General features: G+C 42.1%; 1 protein-coding gene across 6 annotated transcripts in view; it reads left to right on the top strand.

Moving 5' to 3' along the window:
• The first annotated feature begins 10,408 nt into the window (after positions 1-10,408).
• Positions 10,409-18,612, top strand: part of LOC146252745 (6-phosphofructo-2-kinase/fructose-2,6-bisphosphatase) — a 15,950-nt gene continuing 7,746 nt past the window's right edge. For 2 of the 6 annotated variants that reach the window (XM_084679749.1, XM_084679745.1), the window contains exons 1-6: positions 10,427-10,653; positions 11,395-11,520; positions 12,114-12,210; positions 14,450-14,516; positions 14,689-14,763; positions 15,601-15,657. In XM_084679749.1, the coding sequence (XP_084535875.1) occupies positions 10,560-10,653; positions 11,395-11,520; positions 12,114-12,210; positions 14,450-14,516; positions 14,689-14,763; positions 15,601-15,657 (516 nt within the window). In that variant the 5' untranslated portion in view covers positions 10,427-10,559. Of the gene's footprint in view, positions 10,654-11,118; positions 11,227-11,394; positions 11,521-12,113; positions 12,211-14,449; positions 14,517-14,688; positions 14,764-15,600; positions 15,658-18,612 lie in introns of all 6 variants that reach the window. The other 4 variants (XM_084679747.1, XM_084679744.1, XM_084679748.1 and 1 more) reach the window with 4 other exon arrangements.

Raw genomic sequence — 18,612 nt, 5'->3', positions numbered from 1 at the left:
ACAATTGAGTCTTGATGAATGTACGAGTTAGCCAGCTTAGTGTTTCTGATAGTACTGTTGTTAAGTATAACTGCGCATGTGCAGTTAGGGGCGGGAAGTTTTGTGTAATGGAACAATGCCAGTGATGCTTGTGCACAAAAAGTGCTACATTTTGATACTCAACGTTGTCGTCTGTTAGAATTAACATTGGTAGCAGAGGATGTCGTCGAACAATTACAAGGTGCCCCCATTGTTTGATGAGAGGAAATCATATGAGAGTTGGAAGAATGAAGTTGAAATTTGGAAACTAGCCACCGAACTGGATGCGAAGAAACTGGCCTTGGCGGTGGCTTTATCGCTAACAGGGAGGGCGAGGAACGCAGCCTTCGAAGTAGCCGCGGTCGATTTGAACAAAGAGAATGGCCTCAACGCTTTTGCAGAAATTGGATGCCGTGTTTTTGAAAGAGGAGAAAGACCGTCAATATGAGGCGTACACGGAGTTTGACAACATCAGGCGAGACAGTAAAGTGTCCATGCTGGATTACATCATTGAATTCGAATGGATTTACAATACGATGAGCAAGTTAAAAATGAAGCTTCCAGATTTTGTATTAGCTTTTAAGATGTTTGATACAGCTGGACTTGTTGTTAAAGACAAACAGTTAGCACTTACCGCTTGTTCAGACCTCACGTTTAGTGACATGAAATCAGCCTTGAAGAGAATATTCGGTGATTATTCGCCACCGTAAGGAGTGGATCAAATGATCCGGACTGTGCACACTACACGTGATTTACCGGGAGACGTGATGCAAGGTCAAGTTTTAAAGATCAGAGGACTGTGCCAGGCTCGAATCCATTTGACAAATTCGGGAGAAGATCACACTGTGCTGTCTGCCAAAGCACTTATCACTGGGCAAAAGATTGTCCCCACAAAAATGAGCAGGCAAAATGTACGGAGGATGTTGAGGGGTTACCACAAAATGTGGATTTTCGAATGATTTATTGTCAGACTCTGAGATCTTCATGGTGGAGGCTTTGGGATCAGCTGTCCTTGACACAGCATGTACCAGAATAGTATGTGGAGAAAAGTGGCTTGATCATTATGTGAGTGGATTACAACAGCGTGAGTTAGCCAAACTGGAGACCAAAGAAAGTGCCAGAGTATTCTGGTTTGGTGATGGCAGACTTGTCCGTTCTACGAAGAGTGTGAAAATTACAGCTGTGATAGGTCAAATGAAAAGTCATATAGACACTGAAGTTGTTCCAGTAGACATCCCTTTGCTCTTAAGCAAAGCATCACTGAAAAGAGCAGGTGCTATGTTGGACATTGAACATGACAAAGCTGTAATGTTTAAGCAGCCAGTGAAAAATTGAGTTAACCTCTTCAGGCCACTATTGTGTGAACTTAAAACCTGAGGTTGGTCCTGAAGAGAGTGAGATTCACGATGAGGAGGAAATTCTCACTGTGACTGGAAATATGACTACAGAGGGAAAACAGAAGACTCTGCTGAAGCTGCACAAACTATTCGGACATGCTTCAGTAGAGAAACTGAAAAGACTAATGGACTCTGCAGGTAATAGTGATGATGAATGCATTGGAATCCTAAAAAAATCGTTAGTAACTGTGAAACATGCATTAGATACAGCAAGCCAAAGCCACCTGTGGGTCTACCCATGGCTTCAACTTACAATGAGACAGTTGCTGTCGACTTGCATGAGCGAGAACCAGGAGCGTGGTATCTGCATATCATTGATCACTTACCACGCTTCAGTACGGGGAGTATTGTCACGACCAAGAAGCCTAAAGAAATTGTGAAGCATGTCATTCATCGCTGGATTAGTGTACATGGGCCTCCCCAAAGACTCTTCAGTGACAATGGAGGTGAATTTAACAATGAAGAAATAAGGGATATGGCTGAAAAATTCAACATTGAACTCAAGACCACTGCAGCTTGCAGTCCATGGAGTAATGGCCTTTTGGAAAGACATAACCAAACCCTCACTGAAATCCTGTTGAAAATAAGAAGGGAGTCAGATGGCTGAGCGGTGAGGGAGTTGGGCTGGTAATCAGAAGGTTGCCGGATCGATTCCCCGCTGTGCCAAATGAGGTTGTGTCCTTCACCTTCACTTGCTTACCCTTCGTAAACAACTGCGGCCTAATGATGAGCAGTACAGAAACGGGGACAAGGTCTACTACAAACGGAATTGCATGGAATGGAAAGGTCCAGGTGTGGTCATTGGGACGGTGTAGTGGTTTTTGCGAGGCACGGCGGCACATATGTCCGTGTACATCGTTCCAGGCTGAGAAAGATTGATGAAAGATTGAAGATACTCAGCCGATGGTGGTGGAAGACATGGAAACTCAACAAGATGAAACTCAGCAGGCAGTGTCCGAAGGACAAACAATGTTACCACACTCTGGGTTCAAATACGAAAACTGTGACATGGACAGTGTGGAAGAGATGGCGACAAATTCTGACTCACCTGACTTTGAGCACAACAATCTGAGCAGGATGGGTGTGCACAAACTGATACATTACAGACAGCCACAATCTCCTGAAAGACTGCAGCTGAAAGCTGGAAAAGTAGTGACGTATACAGACATTGTAAGTGGTCAAACAGTAACGGGAAAGATTCTTGGCCGTGCAGGAAAGGCCACTGGGAAAAACAGAGACTGGTTTAATATGCAATACAGTGGACCAGAGGAAATTGCTGGTACTACAGGATCAGTCAATCTGAGTCAAATGGAGAATGTTCACATGGCTCCATCTGAGCATGCTGACCTGTGCACAGACAGTTATGAAGATGACATTCTTCTGATGGACAATGATGTTTTGTAACTGGAAAGAGAATGACGTCTTTGAAGAAGTGAGCGATGAGGGTCAAAAATGCATCTCGACATGGTGGGTGTGTACATTGAAAGACACTCCTGATGGCGTTGCACCTAAAGCTAGACTAGTTGCTAGAGGTTTTGAAGAAATACAGGGATGAGTTACCAAAGGACTCTCCTACATGTGCCTCTGAGTCTCTAAGAATGATCTTGGCAGCCATCTGTCAAAGGAAATGGCAACTGAATTCTATGGACATTAAAGCAGCGTTTTTACAGGGCAAAGAATTGACTCGAAACATCTACATTCGTCCACCACCAGAGACTCAGAGCCAAGGAATTCTGTGGAAACTGAAGAAATGTGTTTACGGACTAGCAGACGCCTCTCTTTATTGGTACAATAAAGTGAAAGACACCATGTATCAGTTGGGAGCTGTCTTGTCACAAGTCGACCCAGCAGTCTTCTACTGGCTGGATGATTCCTATAATGTAATGGGAGTCCTCGCTTGCCATGTGGATGACTTTATCTGGGGAGGTTCAGGAAAGTTCTGCACATACCATGTTTGAAAGTAGCTTTCCAAGTAGGACGAGAAGAGCATGACACCTTCAACTACATTTGTATAAAGTTGAATTCTATAGATGACAAGATACAGGTACAACAGAGTACTTACATACAGAATATGCAAACCATTCCAGTGCATGCAGCTAGAGCTACTCAGGGAGAGGTTCCTTTAACAGACAAGGAAGTTGACATGCTGAGGTCAAAGATTGGACAGATTCTATGGGTCGCAAGACAAACAAGGCCTGATGTAATGTGTGATGTATCCATCCTGGCTTCCAGTACAAAACATGCAACTGTTCAGACTCTGCACTGTATAAACAAACTGGTCAGGAGGCTAAAATCTGATGAAGTGACCTTGAAGTTCCAATACCTAGAAAAAGATGGCTTTTTGAAGCTAGTTGTGTTCAGTGATTCTTCAATGGGCAACCTTCCAGATGGAGGGACTCAGGGTGGGCATCTTATCCTGCTTATGGGAGAAAGTGGAAGATTCTCACCTATTTGCTGGCAGTCAAAAAGAATCAGAAGAGTTGTTAGGAGCCCTTTGGCAGGAGAGACTTTGGCTCTTGCAGATGGCATTGACAATGGAATATTCTTAGCCACACTGTTTTCAGAACTTGCTGTAGGCGACTGCAAGCACAGAGGTCTACCTATCTTATGTGTAACTGACAATCACTCACTGCTTGATGCTGTTAAGTCCACCAAATCAGTTACTGAGAAGAGACTGCGTCTTGAGATCAACAATGTCAAAGAACTCATTGAATCTGGAACCATTCAAAACATCATGTGGTCAGCATCCAAAGAACAGCTCGCTGACTGCTTGACAAAGAAAGGAATATCAGCACTTGTCCTGTTGAGGGCTCTCAAGGAAGGTGTATGGCAACTTAAAGAATGACAGGACAGGATAACAAATCAAAGAGACTGATGTGAGAAAAATGTTTGTTTAGTGAACTAAGTTGCAAACTGAGTTGTTTAATGTTTTCCTTAAGAAAAAGGGGGAGTTTGTTAAGTATGACTGCGCATGTGCAGTTAGGGGCGGGAAGTTTTGTGTAATGGAACTATGTCAGTGATGCATGTGCTCAAGTAAAGTGCTACATTTTGATACTCAACGTTGGATTCTCAACCCTGGTCCTCATGGGCCCCCTGTCCTGCATGTTTTAGATATTTCCGTGCTCCAACATAGCCTGGTCCTAACCAGACCCTCGTATATTTCATTTGTACAGAGGGTCTGGGATCTCTCCATTGACAAGTGTTAACTTCCTTGAAGGCGGGTACTCTGTGGAAGTTTAAAACTATTGGATCTGCCCAGAGCCACTTTGATCTTCCATAGCCAATCGCTAGCGTTTGCCTTAGCCAACTCCTTCACCACGGAACTAGCTGCCGAAGCTGGAAAATCTAACTTTTCCTGAACCCCCTGGGGAGGAGGGCCACAACGTCATGACCACCAACAAAACTCAGCCAGGATTGTTCTTGCTCCGGCTTTAACTTATGGATATTCTGCAGCGTTGCCACAGCTGCAAAATAGCTTTGCTCGCATCTTTCTCCACCACCATTACTGAACTTCAACTCAAATTATGACTGCACGACATTAACATCATTGTTCACAGACACTCCCTCTGTTTGCTGATTGGACCTACAAAAAATGTTTCTGAAAACCTACTGATGCACTGAAATCCCAGACCTAGTACAGAAGCAAAATCCAAATTGAGCGGAAGTACGTAGGAGGGCAGAGCCAGGCTAGCTCCAATACTCCTGATTCAAATGAATGGGTCGTTATCCAGCAATGCCGAAGCCTAGTAAGACCATTTATTTGAATCAGGGCTGAGAATCACTACTAAAGTAGGTTAGATAGTTAGCTGCAGAGCTGTATCAGCAGTGTTCATGTTAATTTGGTAGTTGATAGCAGCACTGTCGGACACTACGCACAAATGGGGCGACCCACAAGTAAACTTTCCCAGATTTTTTCCCAGAAATTGTAGGTTAGGCTACCCCCTCCCTTGTATTTATTTCCATCTCATAATTTGATATCAACTTTGAATCAAATCAAATCAAATTTATTTGTATAGCCCTTTTTACACGCAAGCATGTCACAGAGGGCTTCACATACGCCCATAGAACTGCCCCTCAACCAACCTAAACCCTCAAGGAAGACAAGGAAAAACTCCCAGAAAAAATGGAAGAAACCTTGGGAGGAGCAATTCAGAGAGGAATCCCCTCCTCCAGAGACGGTTGGCAAGAGAGAGGAGCAGAACACAAGCTAAACATAGTCATACAGTGTCAATGGGTTTTGAAACACCAAAAATCCATTGTTCGGCTTTATAGACGTTGGATGGGACCTGGAAAATCGCTGTTGGCCGTCATGGAGGCTGGTTTCCGGTTGACGACCTGGTCCAGCGTTGGTAGACCGACGACCAGGCAGGTCCTGACAGCTCAGACCCCCCACACCACAAGGGATGTGTGGGGGGGACAGAGAGGAGAACAGGGATTAGAGAATGCCAGGAGCAGCTAACAGATTCAGTCGTAATAGAATGAGATCCCCACCGGTCAAGTGTGGACTAGTGCAGCAATTTAACAAAGCTAAGAGGGTATTTGATGCAGCCCCACACACCAAGACAGCGACAGCCCCCCTTGGTTGGAACATGAAATCTGTTCCAGGGGAAACAACTCTAAAATAGGTTATATTTATACGAATAAGGATGAAAACAACCAGCCCCCCATTGTCTCCAACTAGTAAACTATAACAATTAAAATATACAGCAACGGAACTATTACAGTAACAATATACAATAACAGGTTTACTTTATTTGTAACATTTAAATGGGCAGTGTGAACATAAGCTAAAATTACAATTTAAAAGTTACATGTGATACACACAGGCAAACGCACACCCCAGGTTTACATAGAAAGTACACACATTTAACAATCATAGGATTGACTAAACAGGAACGTTTTTAATCTAGTTTTAAATGTCGAAACAGTATCAGCCTCCCTAATTGAGACAGGTAATTTGTTCCAGAGAAGAGGTGCTCTATATGAGAACGCCCTACCTCCAGCAGTTTTTTTCTTAATTTTGGGTATTACCAGATAGCCGGCATCTTGAGATCTTAGAGTCCTTGCGGGGCAATAGGGTGCAAGGAGACCGGAGAGGGACAGTGGTGCCAATCCATGTAGAGATTTGTAAGTTAGTAGTAAAACTTTGAAATCAGCTCTGGCTTGGATAGGGAGCCAGTGTAAAGAGATAAGAGTAGATGTTATATGATCAAACTTTCTTGTTTTTGTCAATAGTCTAGCAGCAGCATTTTGTACCCGCTGTAAATTTTTCAAGTAGGTAATTGGGAGGCCAGAGAACAACACATTGCAGTAGTCCAATCGGGACGTAACAAAAGCATGTATTAGTTTTTCAGCATCATCCTTTGAGAGGAATTTTCGTATTTTGGCAATATTACATAGATGGAAAAATGCAGTTCTGGTGATTTGTTTAATATGGTACTCAAACGAAAGGTCTGGGTCCAATGTGACTCCTAAATTTTTTACCAACTGGCTTTGAGATACTTTGACACCATCTAAGTTTAAGGTCAGATTGGATAAATTATTTCTGTATTTTTTAGGGCCGAAAATTTGAACCTCGGTTTTATCCGAATTAAGAAGAAGGAAATTTGCTGTCATCCAAGTTCTCAACCCGGAAACACATTTTTCCATAGCATGTGGAAATTCTCCAGGCTTTATGGACATGTATAGCTGAGTATCATCTGCATAACAGTGAAAATTTACCCCAGAGCTTCTAATTATGTTTCCTAAAGGCAACATATAGAGTGAAAATAACAGAGGGCCTAGAACTGAACCCTGTGGTACTCCGTATTTTACAGTAGTGCTCCTGGATGAGCAACCATCATAGTGGACATATTGTGATCTATCAGATGGATACGATCTAAACCACTGAAGTGAAGTACCAGAGATCCCAACATAGTTCTCCATACGCTCCAGGAGAATCTCATGATCCACAGTGTCAAATGCTGCACTAAGGTCTAGAAGAACCAGAACAGAGATAGAGCCCGCGTCAGAGGCTAATAATAGATCATTGACTACCTTAGCTAATGCAGTTTCAGTGCTGTGGTGAAGACGAATGCTTTTCGTTATATAGTGTATAGTAGCCCACAGGATAAGATAATAGGTCTACACATTTGTTGAATAAATACAGATAGTGTGACATTTTTCACAGAAATAGTAAGTAAGACTTTATTTATATAGCACATTTAATACAGGAATTGCAGCTCAAGGTGCTTTACATAAAATCAACACATTTACATAAAAAACAATAATACAAGTGATAAAAGTAATAGATCTAAAACATATAACAAACCAGACTAGCCGCACTCTATCTGCGGTCTCTCGAATCCGTCTTAGATCCGAGCTGCCACTTGCAGTTTCTGACTGCAAATCTATAAAAACAATAATATAACTACTAAAAGTTTTAAAACTCTTCTTAGATAAAAAATTGTTAAATGCTTTGGTAAAAAGGTAGGTTTTAAGCTGTCTTTAAAAAAATGTCTAGCGTGTTTGCTTCCTTAATATTTATGGGTAATTTGTTCCATAGTTTTGGGGCGTAATTGGCAAAGGCTGCATCACCAATCTTCTTATGACTGCTTCCGGTGACCTCTAATAGGCCTGCATTTGATGATCGCAGTGTTCTAGCTGGTGTGTAGTTTATAAGAGAGTTAGCAATGTAGCTAGGTCCTTGTCCGTGTAGAGCTTTGTATGTGAGGAAAAGGACCTTAAAGTCAATTCTGAAGGTAATAGGGAGCCAGTGTAAAGTAGCTAGGACAGGACTAATGTGTTCTCTCCTTTTAGTTTTGGTTAATAATCTAGCTGCATTTTGAATGAGCTGTAGTCTTTCAGTGGTTTTCTTGGTAAGACCAGTGAAAAGTGCGTTACAGTAGTCCAGCCGGCTGGATATAAAAGCATGAATTAACTTCTCTGCGTCATTTTGGTTTATGAATGGTCGTACCTTTGCTATATTCCTCAGGTGAAAGAATGCAGTTTTGGTCACTTTATTAATGTGAGAGTTGAAATTCAAATCTGAGTCCAGGATTACACTGAGACTTGTCACCTCTGGCTTAAGCCAGGGGGTTAAACCTCCTAGATTCTTAGTAAGCATCTCTCTTTTGGATTTGGGGCCACATAATAGGACTTCAGTTTAGTCTTTAAGAAAGTTATCATTCATCCATTTGTTTATTGCCAACAGGCAGCTGGTAATGGAATTGATGGCCGTTGCATCATTGGGTTCAGTGGATATATATAGTTGTGTGTTCTCCACAAAGCTATGGAAATTCATGTTATGTTCTCTGATTATGTCGCCGAGTGGTAACATATAAAGAGAAAAAAGTAATGGACCTAAGCAGCTTCCTTGAGCAATCCCATAGCAGTTATCATGTTTCTTGGACCTATGGTCTCCTAAACTAACATAAAACTTCCTTCCTGTGATATATGATTTCATCCAGTTCAATACACTATCCGTCAACCCTGTGAAGCGACTTTGAGTACCTTGAAAAGCGCTATATAAATAAAATGTATTATTATTATTAACCCAATAAGCTTTTCCAGTCTATTGATTATGATGTTGTGATCAATGGTATCAAATGCTGCACTGAGATCTAAAAGAATAAGGATCGAGACGTTATTGGCATCAGAATTTAGTCTGAGGTCGCTAATTATTTTGGTGAGAGCAGTTTCAGTACAGGGATATTTCCTGCGAGACTTCCGGAATGTTATTTTCTTCAAGAAAATAATTTAATTGGACTAAAACTATCTTTTCCAGTACTTTACTAATAAATGGAAGGTTTGATATTGCTCTGTAATTTGCAAGTAGACTGTTATACAATTTGGGTTTCTTTAATAAGGGCTTTGCAACAGCTGTTTTGAAGGCATCTGGGAATACGCCAGTTCTAAGGGAAGTGTTTATAATCTCTAGCACCGGATCAAAGACTCGCTTAAAGAATCTACTGTCATGGTGTAGCTCTACTGTCCTGGTGTAGCTCTACTGTCCTGGTGTAGCTCTACTGTCATGATGTAGCTCTACTGTCATGGTGTAGCTCTACTGTCCTGGTGTAGCTCTACTGTCCTGGTGTAGCTATACTGTCATGGTGTAGCTCTACTGTCCTGGTGTAGCTCTACTGTCATGGTGTAGCTCTACTGTTGTGGTGTAGCTCTACTGTCCTGGTGTAGCTCTACTGTCATGGTGTAGCTCTACTGTCCTGGTGTAGCTCTACTGTCCTGGTGTAGCTCTACTGTCATGGTGTAGCTCTACTGTCCTGGTGTAGCTCTACTGTCCTGGTGTAGCTCTACTGTCCTGGTGTAGCTCTACTGTCATGGTGTAGCTCTACTGTCCTGGTGTAGCTCTACTGTCATGGTGTAGCTCTACTGTCCTGGTGTAGCTCTACTGTCATGGTGTAGCTCTACTGTCCTGGTGTAGCTCTACTGTCATGGTGTAGCTCTACTGTCGTGGTGTAGCTCTACTGTCCTGGTGTAGCTCTACTGTCGTGGTGTAGCTCTACTGTCGTGGTGTAGCTCTACTGTCCTGGTGTAGCTCTACTGTCCTGGTGTAGCTCTACTGTCATGGTGTAGCTCTACTGTCCTGGTGTAGCTCTACTGTCCTGGTGTAGCTCTACTGTCGTGGTGTAGCTCTACTGTCATGGTGTAGCTCTACTCTATAGTTGAGCTGTTTACTGTGAACAGGACAACAGTTCCTCACAGTCAACAGAGAGCTAAACCCTCAGAGAAGACCTGGAAAACCTCAAGACTAGAATACAATCAATACAATAATATCTAAACTAGAAACTCTTTTTACCAGAAGCTCTTTACTAGAAAAGCTATACTAGAAACTCAAATACAAAGAAGCACCAGGTTCAGTAGGTGAACGTCCACAGCCCCCCTTCCTGTGGACTTTATAGGCTGAAATGTATTAATGACAGCTGGCTTATCCAATCAAGAGCTTGTGATTTCAAAAAAGCCCTCCCTTGATCTTTGTGTGTTGATAAAGCCACTGTCACTCCTTCACTTTCTCTCACTTTCACACATGCACGCACGCTTGTTCTCTCTCTCCCACACACATACACACAATCTATCATTCTCGATATCTCTCTGCATCTCTTCTCTCAGTCACACACACATATACACTCACCCAGTTGTTGGGAAAACATGTCTCAGATATCAAGGCAGAACCAGACTAAACTGACCCAAAACCCTCTAGAGAAGATCTGGGTGAACAGTAAGCTGACCCGACGCAGAGGCTGTGAGTACACATACACACATACCAACCACTCACACCCACAAGCTACTCTCACACACATGCACACACCCACAAGCTACTCTCACACACATGCACACACACACAAGCTACTCTCACACACATGCACACACGCACAAGCTACTCTCACACACACCAACAACTCTCACACACATGCATGTGTTATTTGGAATTTGAAGAAGGTGTGATGCATGTTGGATGAAGGTGCGTGTATTCAGTGTGTGTTGTGAGTGTATATAATTGTGTGTATTTAATGTGGTGTGTGTGTCATCTAGTATGTAATGTGGTGTGTGTAATGTGGGGTGTGTAATGTGTAATCCACGTTTACCTACTGAAAGACCTGAGGGGCATTCACCCCGAGGGGCAAAGTCTGTGTGTGTGTCATGTGTGTACATGTTTGTGCTTGTGTGTGTGTGTGTGTGTCTCTTTGCAATGACATGTATTGTTTAGGAACTCTCCCACTATGAAATCGCCTTGTGAAGGAGTGAACAGGGGGGTGAATGAGTGAGCAAAGGGGTGAAGGAGACAGCAGGGCTGGGCTCTGGACTGATGAAAGAGGTACATTAGCAGGTTGGCCCTTTAGCAGGTTGGGTCTGTAGCAGGTTGGTCAGTAGCAGGATGAGTGTGTAGCAGGATGATCTGTAGCAGATTCCTTTTCAGGTTTTGGGTGTGTGATGAGTGAAGAGGAGATCTGTGTTACACACTGTTATGTGTTTTGCTCCTCAGCCTCAGTGCCCCAGTTCACCAACTCTCCTACAATGATTGTGATGGTGGGTTTGCCGGCCAGGGGGAAGACCTACATCTCCAAGAAGCTGACCAGATACCTCAACTGGATAGGAGTTCCCACCAGAGGTAGTTTGTAGCTAGGAGCTAGCTAACTAAACCAGGGCTGCCAACGTTTCAAAAAACCTAGTTAGATTTGGTGGGGCCACCCAAAATGTGGCTTCACACAAAGCAACCCCCCCCCCCCCCCAGTAAATGTAGGACTACTTGGTTGGAGTTGCCTTCTCACCGTGAGAAATACAAGGTGTGGCATGAGAGCGTTTGAACTTGTTGAAATACGTGTGTCTCAAGACCAATGCGTGAGAGTTGGCAGCTCTGCTAAACACCAGAGGTAACTTGGAGCTAGAAGCTATCTAGCTAAACACCAGAGGTAGTTTGTAGTTAGCTAGATAAACACAAGAGGTAGCTTGTAGCTAAGAGCTAGCTAGATAAACACAAGCGGTAGCTTGCAGCTAGGAGCTAGCTAGATAAATACAAGAGGTAGCTCGTAGCTAGGAGCTAGTTAGATAAACACAAGAGGTAGCTTGTAGCTAAGAGCTGGTTAGATAAACACTTAAGAGGTAGGTTGGACCTAGGAGCTAGCTAGCTTAACACCAGATGTAGCTTATGGTACAACCTCCCTGGATCCACACCAGCTTCTTGTGATGTCACTTCTGTAACAGTGTTCAACGTTGGCCAGTACCGCCGGGATGCCACACGTTCCTACAAGAACTATGAGTTCTTCAGACCAGACAACCAGGAGGCCATGAAGATACGCAAGTATGACCAACAGCGAGTTAATGGGGCATCAGCCAGTCGGACAGTTTTTTACTTAAATGTCCCATGACATGCTGTTTTTGGTTGCTTTTATATAGGCCTTAGTGGTCCCCTAATACTGTATCTAAAGTCTCTTTCCCAAAATTCAGCCTTGGTGCAGAATTACAGCCATTATAAGCAGTCCCACAATGAGCTTTCCTCAAGACGTGGGGTTTCTGTGTCTGTAGCTTTAAATGCTAATGAGGAGGGGAGAGGCGGGGCAAGGTGGAGGGTGGGGGGGTGCTGGCCTGTGTAGACGACAAGGTCAAATTAGTATTCAATTTATTACTTTGTATATATTCCAGGTGCAAGAAGATAGAAGCTAAACATGTTTAGTCTCATCTGATCACCCAGGTTTGCACAGGTGCACACTAATAGTAATTTCAATAAGGGGAAAGGCGGATATCGCGTGCGTCATTACACCAACAGTAGAACGGTTATCCAAATAACAAAGAAGGCTACACTGTCTCTCGCGTTTCAGTGTGTGTATACTTGATGCTATCTACCTTTACATTAGCAACATTGGGCTGTTAGCTGCAGAGCTGATGTTACAGCCACATTCTAAGGCTAACAACCCTTACAAAAAATAAGTATACTTCTTATAGTTTAGTTTATTTTGTAAGTATACTTAGTATAAAAAGTATATTATTATCATGTTACTTTAAGTATACTAGCAGTGTATTTATTAATATATTTTTTTGTACTAAGTAAACTGAATTGGCCCACTTTTTAGGTCATTTAATACACTTTAAAGTACACTTATAGTGTAGTGTTCATCAAGTTTTCAGTTCATCAAGTATACTTCCTAAAGTACTTAAAAGTATACCTTGGAATACTCTAAAGTAACCTGTGTAAGCACTTTCAGTTCATCAAGTATACTTCCTAAAGAGCCTCAAAGTATACTTAGCAAAACTTTCAAGTGCATTTTCTCATTTAATGTAAGTACTTCAAGAAGAAAACTTCTAAATTTAATTTTACTATTACTTACTAACGTATTAAAATGTTTAGAGCCCCTCAAACGCCTCGGATCTTAACTCGCTTGGTGAGAACAGGGCCCTCACAACATTTCACTGCAGATTCTTAGCTGAAAGGAGCTATTCACTGCTCAAGCGTTACTGTTCCAAGAATCCAGCTGTTCTTATGAAATATAAGAGTCATTTAACTCATGGTTACAATGGTAAACCAGCACAACAATGACAATTACCACGCAACAAAACACTACATTCTAAGCAGACACATTTAAAAAAACGAAATTCAGGAAGTTACATTTGTATTTCGAAAAAACGGCAAACTTGTCAGCAAATGTTAACACTATTTACCGCCTTGCATCATGGGAATTGACTAGCCAATGAGCCACAATATCTTCATTATTTCACATCTTTATTTCATTCTCCAGTCAGTTTGACAGTATAACCTTCAAATGCATAATGCAACCCTTCCGTCTGCTTCTTTCTCAAGTAGCTTTTTCGTTTTTTTCCATTAATACTCCAATTGATAATTATTAGTATAAGATTATAGGGCTTCAGAATGTTTTAGTAGTAATTAAGGTTACAGCTTCAATACCAAAAAAGATTCAATGTGCAATGCATAATAGATTTTTATAGACATTAATAATTAGAATGAGATGGATCAAAAAAATGTAACCTGTAATGTACTTCCTCCCCTCCCCATCTCTGCCTCTCCCTCCCCATTTCTGTTTCTCCCTCCCCTCCCCATTTCTGTCTCTCCCTCCCCATCTCTGCCTCTCCCCTCCCCATCTCTGCCTCTCCCCTCCCCATCTCTGCCTCTCCCCTCCCCATCTCTGCCTCTCCCCATCTCTGCCTCTCCCCTCCCCATCTCTGCCTCTCCCCTCCCCATCTCTGCCTCTCCCCATCTCTGCCTCTCCCCTCCCCATCTCTGCCTCTCCCCTCCCCATCTCTGCCTCTCCCCTCCCCATCTCTGCCTCTCCCCATCTCTGCCTCTCCCCTCCCCATCTCTGCCTCTCCCTCCCCATCTCTGTTTCTCCCTCCCCTCCCCATCTCTGTTTCTCCCTCCCCTCCCCATCTCTGCCTCTCCCTCCCCATCTCTGTTTCTCCCTCCCCTCCCCATCTCTGTCTCTCCCCTCCCCATCTCTGTCTCTCCCTACTCCTCTGCATCCCATATCCTCTCCTTCCTGCTCCTTCCCCCTCCTCCCTGCTCTTCCCCCTGCTTCCCCCTCCCCCAGGGCCTGTGCCATCAGTGCCTTAAAGGACGTGTGTTCCTACTTCACCCAGAAGCAGGGCCAGGTGGCGGTGAGTCTAGCCTAGCTCTGGGGTGACCCCTTGACCTTTAGCATAATTTTCAGGATGTCCCCTTGACCTTTAGCATAATTTTCAGGGTAACCCTTGACTTTTAGCATCACCGTCAGGGTGACCCCTTGACCTTTAGCATCACTGTGGCTCCTCCCTTATCCTCCCTTCCCAGGTGTTTGATGCCACCAACACCACAACAGAACGCAGAGACGTCATCCTCGGCTTCGCCAAGGACAACGGATACAAGGTGTGTGTGTTGGTAACCCAGACTGTGTGTGTGTTGCTAACCCATACTGTGTGTGTGTTGGTAACCCAGGCTGTGTGTGTGTTGGTAACCCAGGCTGTGTGTTTGTTGGTAACCCAGGCTGTGTGTGTGTCGGTAACCCAGGCTGTGTGTGTCTTGGTAACCCAGACTGTGTGTGTTGCTAACTGTTAGGATAATTTCTCAAATAATGCACAGTTGTTGGATTCAAAGAAAGTGAATGAATGGTTTAATGCTTGCCAGCAAGGAGACAAAGTCTGATCGCAATACAAAGTTTGTCCGCTAGCATGTTGTGCTAGCTAGCTATTTAAACAGAACCACTCTTTACAGTGATTGGCTAAGACAAAGGCATGCAAATGTCCCATGGCTCTTCTTCATTGGCTCCCTTGCATAGACCTGGCGTGCGTGTGTGCATGCGTGTTTAAGTGTGTGCGTGTGCGCTCTTTGACCCTTCCAAACTTGACCATATGATTCAACTAACACATAAGGCCAGACATCTTTTATGGCCTATCCAGTAAGAGAGTGGTCCGCCCAAGTGACCTTGTTTACGTATGCCTCGTGTTACGCAAAGTTCAGATTTGGGGGTAGGCCTCTCTTTGCACACAAGGAATGCTGAACACAGAATCATTCTTATACCGGATAAATGTGTTACATCTTCAATTTTTCCAACACTAACCCAGACTGTGTGTGTGTGTGTTGCTAACCCAGGCTGTGTGTGTGTGTGTTGCTAACCCAGGCTGTGTGTGTTGCTAACCCAGGCTGTGTGTTTCTAACCCATTCTGTGTGTGTTGCTAACCCAGGCTGTGTGTTTTGCCCTTCCAGGTATTCTTTGTGGAGTCTCTGTGTGACGATCCAGATATCATAGCTGAGAATATCAAAGTGAGTATTCCAATATAAGTGCTGTGAGTGTTGCTATGTTAGCATTGCAAGTGTTGTTATGGTAATGCAGTGAATGTTGCTATGGTCATTCTTGGAGTATTACTATGGATGCTCTGTGAGTGTTGCTATGGTAGCAGTGTAAGTGTTGCTATGATAGTGCTCGATGCTTTGCCATGTGTCAGAAGTGTTTCTATGGTAGTGCTGTGATTGTGAGAGAAGACAGGTGTGTTTTCATTTCTATATGACGGGTAACTAGGTATCTAGCAGTTATATGATAGGTAACTAAGTTAGGGTTATATAAAAGGTAACTAGATTGGGTTTATATGAGAGGTAAATAGGTTAGGGTTATCTAAGGTGAAAAGGTTGGGTTTATATGAGGGGTAACTAAGTTAGGGTTATCTAAGGTGACAAGGTTGCTGTTGCAGGAACTGAACCTGAGCGGCCCAGACTATGTGGGTTTGGGTTATCTGAGGCAAAGAACTTATATTGACAAAAAGTGAAAGCCAATAGAACTCTCCATTGCAACACCAGTGCCCAGTAGCAGCGCTACATTTCCACCATTTTGGAGTGAAAGCGACTCAGCAGTCCACAAGCTTGCTGTCGCTTTTGGCAATATCAGCTGCTTTGTTAAAAAAAACTGAATGATGACCTGAGCCCCTTTAAAAATGTCCCTGGCCCCCCCTGTGGCCCCCCTGAGCTGACTGAATAAAAATAAACACAATTTATTTATTTTATTTTTTTACCAGTTTTTCTTCTTCTAGTCATTATGAAACGAGGAAGGGACATTGCAGCTTTTTTTGCCCCACTAAATAAAAAAACATATCAAGGTATTGAGAGAGCCAAGGAGCTGGAAGAGGGAGAGCCAGAGCCGTTTGTATGATTTTAATGTAAAGTCAAATTAAAGTATTTAATGTTGAAATATGTTTCCGTTTTTTATGTGCCCCTCTGATTAAACACTGCCCCCCCCCTTGGCCCCCCCCAGGCAAATTTGTCTAGAACCGCCACTGTGTCCAAGATATGATGGATTCTGATCTGTATCAAGAGTCGAGCCATGTACAGGGACTTCACCCTACTTGCCTTGGGGGGAATGTCCCTGTACTTACTGAAAGTCGCTGTGGATAAGAGCGTCTGCTAAATGACTACATGTAAATGTAAGATCACAGACCGTGCAGCTAATTTAATGCTCAACACTTAGACAGGGGTTTATTACTTGAAAGAGAAATTATTTACTCTTTCGTCTCAGTTACACTATCAGGGGTGGAAAATACTGTGACTTGCTAAAGTAGGCAAATGGCTAGTAGAATATAACATTTCATAATTTCAGTAAATCAAGCAGCGCTGCAAGACCCAGTGAAATGTTATATAGCCTACAGTTAGCAAACTAACGTTAGCTAGCATCGACATTGAGTAACTCAACTTTGGTAGGCTGTCCTTAGTATTTGCAAGCTAGCTAAACTTATACTATATCTAAAATAGTTTTGTCAACATAAAAATGGATTTTTTACCACTAAATGTTGGTGTTAACTTTTGTATTTTTTCAAAAAATGTCCCTTTCTACCCGGCAGAGGCTGAGTTACCAAGGGATTCTTTAAAAGGTCTAGAGCTAGAGCTAACTAATGTTCAACTCTAATTACCCTTACAAAAAAGAAGTATATTAAAGTATACTATAAGTATACTTAAATATGGATAGTACACTTTTAGTTCACTTTTGATATACTTTTAAGAAGTATACTTAGAACATAGTTTACTTTTAATATACTTTTAAGTATGCTTTGAAAATACTTTTAAGAAGTATGCTTAGAAACAGAAAATGGTATACATTTTTTTCTGGAGTAGGATGTATGTTTTCTATTATTTTACAGCAAAAACAGTCAAAATATTTTTAAAGTACATTACAGGTTACATTTTTTAGATCCATCTCATTCTAATTATTCATGTCTATGAAAATCTAATGCAAAGCACATTGAATCTTTTTTTGTTACTGAAGCTGTAACCTTAATTACTGCTAAAACATTCTGAAACCCTATACTCTTATACAAATAATTATCAATTGGAGTATTAATGGAAAAAAACGAAAAAGCTACTTGAGAATTTGAAGGTTATACTGTCAAACTGTCTGAAGAATGAAATAACGACGTGAAATAATGGAGATAGTGTGGCTCATTGGCTAGTCAATTCCCATGATGCAAGGCGGTAAATAGTGTAAACATTTGCTGACAAGTTTGCCGTTTGTTCGAAATACACATATAACTTCATGAATTTCATTTTTAAATGTGTCTGCTTAGAATGTAGAGTTTTGTTGCGTGGTAATTGTCATTGTTGTGCTGGTTTACCATTGTAACAATGAGTTAAATGACTGTTACATTTGATAAGAACAGCTGGATTCTGGGAGCATTATTGAGTATGCAGTAAAGAGCTACGAATCAGCAATAAACTAATATGAGGGCCCCATTCTCGCCAAGTGACTCAAAATCTGAGGCGTTTGAGGGGCCCATAAACATTTAAAAACATTAGTAAATAATAGTAGAATTACATTTAGAAGTTACTTGTTGACGTACATACTTTAAATGAAAGTGCACTTGAAAGTTTTTGAAAGTATACTTTGAGGTTCTTTAAGAAGTATACTTCATGAACTCAAAGTGCACTACACAGGTTACTTTAGAGTATTCCAAAGTATACTTTGAAGTACTTTGGGAAGTATACTTGATGAACTGAAAGTGCACTACACAGGCTACTTTGCAGTATTCAAAAGTAAACCTTGAAATACACTACAAGTGTTCTTTAAAGTGTACTAAATGACCTAAAAAGTGGGCCAATTCAGTTTACTTAGTACAAAAAAGTATATAAATAAGTACACTGCTAGTATACTTTAAGTAACATGATAATAGTATACTTTTTATACTAAGTATACTTACAAAATAAACTTGAAGTATACTTCTTTTTTGTAAGGGTAGA

The sequence above is a fragment of the Hypomesus nipponensis genome, chromosome 18 (assembly GCF_054491055.1).
Source record: "Hypomesus nipponensis isolate SF chromosome 18, ASM5449105v1, whole genome shotgun sequence".
Classification (NCBI taxonomy): Eukaryota; Metazoa; Chordata; class Actinopteri; order Osmeriformes; family Osmeridae; genus Hypomesus; species Hypomesus nipponensis.
This window is presented reverse-complemented; position numbering and strand designations above follow the sequence as displayed.